The sequence below is a fragment of the Poecile atricapillus genome, chromosome 4 (genome assembly GCF_030490865.1).
Source record: "Poecile atricapillus isolate bPoeAtr1 chromosome 4, bPoeAtr1.hap1, whole genome shotgun sequence".
Classification (NCBI taxonomy): Eukaryota; Metazoa; Chordata; class Aves; order Passeriformes; family Paridae; genus Poecile; species Poecile atricapillus.
Genome location: NC_081252.1, coordinates 19,362,220 through 19,371,178, shown reverse-complemented (window position 1 = coordinate 19,371,178; position 8,959 = coordinate 19,362,220). Strand labels below are relative to the sequence as shown.

The following is an 8,959-nucleotide window of genomic DNA, read 5'->3' as shown; positions in this document are numbered from 1 at the left end:
ACAGGGTGATGAGATGGCTGGAGAAATAGTAATAGTTAAATAAAAAATAAGGAAGCAAAACAAACCCCGCCTCACAATAAACCAACATTCCACAACAGGAAACTTTAAAGAGGAGGTTTAGTAAGACTGAGAGTCAATGTGATTTAATAAGTACATGCGGTGATCTGAGCATTTCTTCTCCCCTTCCTGGTGTACGAAACGAAGCGGCAGGACTAGTAAATCGTCACGCACGGATTCAAGAGTGGGTATTTCTAAACCAGGCGAGAAATTCTTTGAAATATCCTTCACTGTAAGGCCAGGGCAGGGAGACAGTGACTCCATGGCCATAGAAGTTTGCGTACTCATGCGTACTCGGCCAGACCCGAGCCTTGCGGCCTTGACCCCTCGCTCTGGGGCCCGGGGGATGGCGGGCCCGCTCCCCGCCCTGAAGCACCCCCCTTTCCCGGCCCTGCTCGCCCTTTTCCCGGCGGGACAGCGGGTTCCGGCTCAGCCCGAGGGCGTCACTTCCCGGGGCGGAGCGGGGCGGCTCCGGTAGGTGCCGGGAATGGCGGGCAGCGGCCGGGAATGGCTGGGAGCGGCGGCTTTTCCCGTGCCCTCATCCCCTCAGCGGCCGCCCCGGGCTGAGGCGGCGAGCGGGAGCGGGGCTGGGGCCGCCCGGGGGCCTCAGGGAGGCTTCAGCTCCTCCTGTTTATTTCTAAGTGTTCTTGTGTCTGAACTCCCTGCCCAGCCCCCGTTTTTTCTTTTCATCTCTCTGATGGAAATAAGTGCAAATATGCTCTAGTTCCGAGTAATTGTTAAAAGCAGCCCGAAAAATAGCCCGTCAAACTAGAATATACCGCCATTTCCATAAGCGTAAGGATTGATTGTTCCTGGACTAGTAATGCGCTGCGTGTGCTCTCAGAGGCTTATTTGAAAGTACTTGCTTATATTTTCATTTATGAAGTATGATAATAAAGAGATGCTGTGCTTTTGATTCTATAGCTTGTTTTTTATTGTGTCTTTAACGGGAAAAGTGGACAGTCATATTTTTATTCAAGGCAGCAGGTACAGGTCAAATACAAGCTGATTATCATGGCTGTACGTACATTTGAAGTCCTCACAAGTACTTTGAAGAAAGTAAAGATGTTTTTTCTTCTCTTTAGGGTGTGTGCAAACAGAAGAGAACTGACAACTCTGGTACTTTTTAATTCCAAACAAGATGAAGATCCCCTCTTTGCTGCTGAGATTCCCTCGTTGTTATTTCTCCAGAAGAACTTACTTCATGAGCTTTTGCTTCACTTCCCGAGCAGATTTCCTGGGCATTGAATCTCTTGGGCCAGCACATCACTGTCAGACAAAATGGATTTGTTCATCAAATGCTTTGAGGAGAAAACTGTGCCAGCAAGCAGCCCCTGAGCAGCAAGTAGAGGGACTTTCTGACCAGGAGCAGAGACTTGTAGACAGGCTTTACCATGGGCTGATCCAGGGTCATAGAGCCTGTTTAGCTGAAGCCATTACACTTGTAGAATCAACTCAGAGTAGGAAGAAGAAAGTAGCCCAGGTGCTCCTTCAGAAGGTATTATCCTACCACAGGGAACAAGAAAAGTTAAATCAAGGAAAGCCACTTGCCTTTAGAGTGGGTTAGTCCTTTTATGCCTTGTCTAGTATTGCTTACATGTAATTACTGTCCTCACTGTTTATTATCACTGTTATTTGTGGTCTGTATTCTTGGATTTTTATCTTTTTGTGTTTTATAACCAATCTAGATTACTTCTGTTTTCCAGTGGAATTATGGCTTGAGATGAAAATGCTTTAAAAATTATCATTGCTTTTTGGGAGCGTGTTATTCAGGGTGGATTTTGTAACCATTATAAGGTTGAAACATTAGTTAATTTGCAGATTGATGCAGGTGTTATCTACACTTAGGGAAAGAAGTAGTCAAGCACACCTGGTCTTTTCCCAGAGTTTTTTTCTTGAACACTTTCTGAATCCCTTTTTTTAGTCTACAGAAGGGAGAACATGCACCTTCCTGTTTTATGGCCCTCTGTTAAGCAGCCTACTTTTCAGCTGAAGGAGACTTGAACCTGCATCTCTTGGAAGCTGTAAAATATTTTTCCCTTATAAAGAGATGGACTGCTAGCATGTGTCATGCCCAGCTGTCATCTCTCCTGTCTGTGCAACAGTAGTAAGAACAAGAACTGGGGCATGGGAGTGAGAAAAGTTTGGTGCTAATCTTAGTTTGTGAGCTTTGACATGCAAATAAATGGCCTCATTTTTTTGAAAGAACAGCTCTTCAAGGTAAGGGCTTGCTTTTCCTTTTGTAGTGTTTCTTTCACAGTAAATCTGAAAAATGCAGTTCTAATATATAACATTTTGAAAGTTCTGAAGGGTAAGTCATACAGTGTAAGTGATTTTTTTTGGAGAGGATAAACTCAATGTTATGTTGGTGTCAATAGGATGAGGGGTGATGAAGTGCTGCTGTGTTGCCAAACTCCTGTTTTGTTTTGGCATAGCTTTTATTTGCTTTTGTTGTGATGCTGTGTTAAAGTATGAATTGTTATCAACTTAGATGTTGATACATGAGATGTATTATTTATTTGACTAACAAAATGTTTTTTCTTCCTAATGTGATTGTTTAGGGTTGTCTGGTCCTCCTGGTGCTGGAAAATCGACCTTCATAGAATGCTTTGGGAAAATGCTTACAGAAAGAAAACACAAAGTGTCTGTGTTGGCTGTAGACCCTTCCTCTAGTACAAGTGGTGGTGAGTGTGAATTAAAGTTTGAGTCAAGTTTCTAATACTTTGTTAACTGCAGAAGTATGTCTTCAGGCCAAGTGGAAGAAAATTTGGTGCCCATAACAGTAAAATATAAAATAAATCAAGTTTTCATATTTTTTTCCTATGTGATACATAATTGGGAAATAGGAATCAGTGTTGTAATTCTTTCAGATTTCCTCTTCTCCAGTGTTCAAATATTGCCTTACAGTTTTTTTTTCTAAATTTGAATTTTTTGGAAGTTGTGCAGGATTACTGATGACAGGCTGTGATCTGTAACTCTCCAATAAAAAATTGTAGGGAAATTATAAGCTGACCATGCCTGATTTGTGGTATCTCTGATACAAATAATACAATCTTGATTTTCATCTTTTTGTAAAGGGCAGCTGCCAGGCAGCATCATTAATTCTTCCAGCTTCTGTGCTGTTAGAGGTGTGTAACTATTTATAAAGAAATAACTAGAGCATTGCAATGACATGGAGCTAAGACAGACTGTGTTCTTGAATGCATGCCTTCAGGATGCATCAGTAGAATAGCAAAATGTGACAGCAAGACTGTGCCAGTTGGAAGAATTGAGCATCTCTCATCTTTTGGAGTGTGCATCGAGTGTAGATCTCACGGAATCTGAATTACAATTTGTTTGAGTAGAAGGGAAGGCAGGGACACGTGTCAGCTCTCTTAAAATGAAATATCCAGCATCAAGGCACGTCAGAATCATAATGCAGAGATTTGTCCCCTTGGACAGGTACAAGGTAGAATCATCTGCGTGGCCTGATGTGTACAGGCTTCTTCAAAAAGCCATTCAGAAATTGTAGAACTCATTCTGACCTAGCACAAATTCTTTGTATTTGGTAGCAGTCAGGCCTTTCCATCTTCTGAGAAGTAGAAGAACCAGGCAGTAGCTTTCAGCTAAGTCTTGAGCAGCTATGACTAGGATATTCTTATTTGGCTGACTTTGTACAAAAGATCTGTCTTTACTCACTCATTTACTGGTGGGGTGAGGGGAGAAGGGGGAGTTTGGCTGTGTGGAACTTTTGAAATAATTTAACATTAAGGTTCCCTGCTGGGTGATAAAACACGGATGACTGAGTTGTCAAGAGACATGAATGCATACATCAGGCCATCTCCAACCAGTGGGACACTGGGAGGTGTCACAAGGACCACAAATGAAGCCATTCTGCTCTGTGAAGGAGGAGGCTACGATGTTGTTCTCGTGGAAACAGTAGGTATGTGTGTAGGGATTGCTTTGACTGTCCTGTTGTGGTATGAAAATAACATGTGCAAATAATGGCATACTTCTTGCCTTGATTTTGCCCATGTTTTCCTTCGTGGTCACTGGTTAAACATGAATGCTCATTCTGTCATATTTTCTAGTCCTCTATCTTTTACTAAACTGTTGTGTTTCCTATTGTCTTTGTTCTGTTAGTGGGATTTGTTTGTGGGGCAATGCTGGGATCTGTCATAATTATGTGACTGAAAGTTTGTAGTAAATGGTCAATTCTGAATTTAATTCTTTAGGTGTGGGCCAGTCAGAATTTGCTGTGGCTGATATGGTTGATATGTTTATATTACTGCTACCACCTGCAGGTGGAGATGAATTACAGGTATTTTTCAGTTTCTCTTATTGGTTACTACCTGGGACTAGGAAGAGAAACTTAAATTCTGCATGTAGTATCTGTGCAGAAAGTCCATATCAATAGTGTTTTGTGCATTATACTGTTATTAGGTATTTTCAGTGTCATCCACATTACTTACAAGCACAGTTAAGATCCCTTTTTAGGATGGAAACTTTTTATACTCTGTGGCTTAACTTTGATACATTTACTATATATATATCTATATATATATCTATATATATATATATATCTATATATATATATATATATATATATGTTTGGTTTTGTTTTTTTTTTTTTTTCTGGGGGGAGGAAACTAGAAACTACCAAACCATCTTGACCTTCTTTTTGTGATGAATCAGTGTGTCATGGCCCCTCTGGGTACTCCTGATTTCTGTCCCTGTTGCACTTAGGGCATCAAACGGGGCATCATTGAGATGGCAGATCTGGTTGCTATCAATAAGGCTGATGGGGATTTAGTTGTGCCTGCCCGGAGAATCCAGGCTGAGTATGTCAGTGCTATGAAGCTGCTTCGCAAGCGTTCAAAGGTTTGGAGGCCAAAGGTTCGTGGACTTCCCTGTGTTTTGTGGGGCTCCTTGGGTCTGGTTTGGTTTTGTTTGGGTTTTGATGATTTGTTTTGGGTTTTTTTTTTGTATTTTTCGCCCCAGAAAATTTGCTGATGCATTTAGATTGGTATCTTCTTATCTAGCTGTCCTAGTCTCCCTGAGCTCTTTTTAAAAATTGCAGTTGGTTGTTCAGTCTCAATATGCTGGAGAGGTGATTGCTACTGTCTGTGCTTCACCTCTGATCTCAAGGTGCCACATCAAACACTGCAAAGCCAGTCCTCCTGCCCAGGACTTCTGCCCTGAGCTACAATCTCTGCCCTGGCAGAGCTATTACTGACATCAGGGGTGCTGCAAACTTTACTTGCTTTCTGTAAACTGTGCATATCTAAAAATGTCCCTTTAATCTGCTTCTCCCTCTACTATAACTCTGAAGCCTGTGATTATCTTTGGTCTTTCACCAGTTCACGTGTTTCCTTTATTGCTTTAATTTTTTTTTAGTTTCTCCCATGATGAAAATTGCTAGATAATTTGAATTCTCATCCTGTGGATCTTCAGCTTTAATGCTGTATTTTATCTACTGGAAAGTTTTGGTGAATTTTTAAGAGGAAGATTCAGTACTACTTTTTTAATATGTATATATTGAACTAGCACACACACATTGTCACTTCCTTTATAAATAAACTATCTGTAAAGGAGGTTTGTTCTACCCTGGTATTGAAATTGGCCCATTAAGCTGAGTTTAAATCAGCTGGGCTGCCTGAGGATTAGCCTTTGTTTTGTAAGTGTGGAAAAGGAGAGGAGCTTTTTTTAAAAGAAACAGGCTGTTCAATTTGAAAGACTGTGCTGCATGTCTGAAATATTATTGGCAAAATTAATTCCTGGTCTGGAAAGCAAAGGCAAAAAAATTAAAATACTTCACTTCTGGCATATTTTAAGTGCAAAAGAATAGCTACCAGAATATGCACTTAACTCTAAATTTAAAGTAAAAGAGCAATAATGTACCTTTTAGCTGAAGAACTTACTAAAAATGATTCTCATAACAAGCAGCTGGACAAATATCCCAAATAGTATGGATCTCAGGGTCTACTTCTAGTTAGTAGAATCCCAAATTTGGGGGGGAGGTGGGCTTGGGTGGAGGGGAAGGCACAGAAATGCTTAGAGCCTCATGAAGTGAGTATTGAAGGAAGCTTCCCTCACACATTTCTTAATTTCCATGCAATCTACCTGGTCCAGTAATTGAAGCCTCAAGGCCAGCAGCTTACAGGGCTTTAACAGTTCCTCTGAATCCAACAGGTAATGCGCATCTCTGCCAAAACCGGGGAGGGGATCTCGGATATGTGGGATAAAATGACCGAGTTCCGTGAGCTCATGCTCACAAGTGGCGAGCTGGTTGCCAAACGGCGGAAACAGCAGAAAGTGTGGATGTGGAACCTCATCCAGGAAAACATGCTGGAGCATTTCCGGAGTCACTTGGCAGTCAAGGATAAGATCCCACTTCTGGAAGAAAAGGTTCTTAAAGGAGTCTTGTCTCCTGGGCTGGCAGCAGACCTGCTGCTGAAGGCATTCAAAGATGGTCTCTAAGCATTGTTTTCTACTCTGTTCTTGATAAGTGCTTTATGTAAACATGAACATTAAATACACTTTTTCTGTGTGTGAATTCAGATGTTTTACTGCAGCAGACACTAATAGAATCCAGTACTCTGCAAAAGGATTCTGTTGGATTCTGTATATGCAGCGATCATGACAAAGTTCATCACTCACTAAGAAGTTACTTCACACTCTGTTGGAAAAAAATAAATTTCCAAATCTTCTATTTGTACGTGCCATTGATCTGTTGATAAAAACTGGATGTCCATGTAAAATGATTGGGTTTGGGAGGGCAGGAGAGTGAGGTTTGTAGTGGTGTAGGGTTTGATTCTGGTTGTGGGGTCATCTCGGAGCAGTTGACACTGCAGCTTTCCATTCTAATATAGCAGCAGCTGTTGCCAGAATGGATTGCATTTTCTTTCCTCACCTTGAGTGACAGCAAGAACATTGGACTGCCTGACAGCACCAGACCACAGCCTTAGTTTTAAATAAATTGTATGCATATAAATAGAACACAGTGGTGTTTGGTCCCTCTTTGGAAGCTGCAGTTAGTTATTACTTGCTGTACAGTAGGAGAAGGGAATTTTAACCATCCTGGTTTCAAAACAGATGTTTTATTAAAAAGCAAAATGTAGTTAGACTTTTTTTTACATACAGACATCAGATGGAACAAATGTTACCCATGATGTTTTAATAGCAAATGTCTTAATACTAGAATAATTATCTCTAAAAATAATATTTTGTGGTTTTCTTATGTGACTTATTTTTTGGATTTAAAAAAAATGGCTAGTTGTGTTTGGTATTTTTTCTTTATCTTTTGCAGAAGACAGGACTGTTTCCAACCAAAAGCACTTTTATTTTTCCTTGAGAAAAATCTGGAGGAAACATTTTCCTGATCCATGATCTAGAAAGCAGAGCTCATCTGATACCCACTAAATGTTTAGAATAAAGTGGAAAAATGCTGATTCTTGGACATCTGACAGAGAATCTGAACATCTGAACAGAATTTGGACATCTGAAAGAGAATTTGTGAGCCTGTTGATGTTTAGCTAAATTAATTTTTAAAGAAATATGTTGGAAGTTTTGATTTTCTGGACATGTACATAAAAGATATAGTGACTTTAGCTCAATTTCACCAGTTTGACTTCTGGCAACCCAATTCCAGTATAGCAGTGAATTTGATTACTTAAATCCTCTTTTTAGCTTCATGGTGTTTATTTTTGTTTGGGTTTTTTCCTCTCAAAATAATTTTTTCTCTTCTTTCCCCTTGTTCCAGTTGTTATATTGTGTTCCCAACTTTTACCCGCTAGGCACCGCTTTGCAGTGAAATGCAGGAAGGGAATTGTGGTGTTTTGGGGGCCATACAGCTGAAGCATTTCTTTGGTAAGAAAGTTTGCGCTGGGGTAGCTGGTGTTAGTGGTTTCCACCACCTAAATTGTCAGAACTTCTGAGCTCTGGCCACTTATTCCTGTTTCTTAATCACTCCTTTGGGATTGCTGCAATCAGTCACAAAGAAGCAGCTGAAGGAATGTTTGGAGTGGCAGAAGCACAGTGACTTCGTTATGGCCATGCTGAATTGTGAGAGAAATGCAGTGCTTACAGTTTCTTTTTTATTTAAACAACCTCTGTTGAATATGACAGAGAGTGCCCCAAACCAAAAGCAATGTCTTGCATCCTTTGAGTCCTTTCAGCTTTAAATACTGACTGTATTTTATGGTACCTTGTAAAAGAAATGAGAGTGAGGTGGAAAATTAATTAATGAGAGCTGCAGCATTTTAACTGGTGAGTTTTCAACTTTTTGATCATCCCTTTGTTTCGGGTGGTAGTTTTTGAGGTGACCTCATTTGTGTTTTATCTGTTAAATCAAACCCTTATTATGGTCATTACTACTTCTGTCAGGGGCTGCTGTTTTCCTTGTCTGTTATACATGAGCTGCCAAGCGAGTAAAACAGAACCTGCAGCTTTGTTTAAATGGCACCTGCTTGAGCAGAATATGTTCTTCATAAGCTTCTTCAGTATTTATTTTATGGTTGCAGATATGTTGATCCAGTCAAGCCATGGACTATCATTACATTCTCATTTTGTTGCTGCTTTTATAGTATTATTAATTTACAAATGAACTCTTAGCAGAAGTTAGCAATGGCTTAAGCAGGTTCTTCAAACTGCATTTTCCTCTTAAAGCAGAGCATTAAATGAAAATCTGATTTGCCTTCTTTATGTGTTTGGTTATGCCTCATGTTTCAGTAGATGAAGAAGTATTCTTACATTGAAAGACGTCTTTGGAAGTAAAACAGTAAATGAAGGTCCCTCTTTTGTTTTTTCAGTGATTCCTCTACCAAAATAAAAAGCTGTCCTGTGCAAACTGTGAACTGGGCCTTCCATGTGGTAATGAAATAGTTTGTTTTACAGCCTGTAAAATTTTGCTGTGATGTGTTTT

The 8,959-nt window shown here is 40.2% G+C and overlaps 1 protein-coding gene across 2 annotated transcripts; it reads left to right on the top strand.

The window, feature by feature from the left end:
• Window positions 1-220: 220 nt before the first annotated feature.
• On the top strand, window positions 221-6,746 carry MMAA (metabolism of cobalamin associated A). Of its 2 annotated transcripts, none has more exons than XM_058837517.1 (7): window positions 221-241; window positions 1,143-1,619; window positions 2,619-2,741; window positions 3,809-3,979; window positions 4,272-4,357; window positions 4,783-4,932; window positions 6,229-6,746. In XM_058837517.1, the coding sequence occupies exons 2-7, from the start codon at window positions 1,199-1,201 to the stop codon at window positions 6,514-6,516; spliced, it is 1,239 nt and encodes a 412-aa protein (XP_058693500.1). In that variant the 5' UTR covers window positions 221-241; window positions 1,143-1,198; the 3' UTR covers window positions 6,517-6,746. The 2 variants fall into 2 exon arrangements, with proteins under 2 accessions (XP_058693500.1, XP_058693499.1); XM_058837516.1 differs by lacking the exon at window positions 221-241 and adding an exon at window positions 454-531.
• The last annotated feature ends 2,213 nt before the right edge of the window (window positions 6,747-8,959 follow it).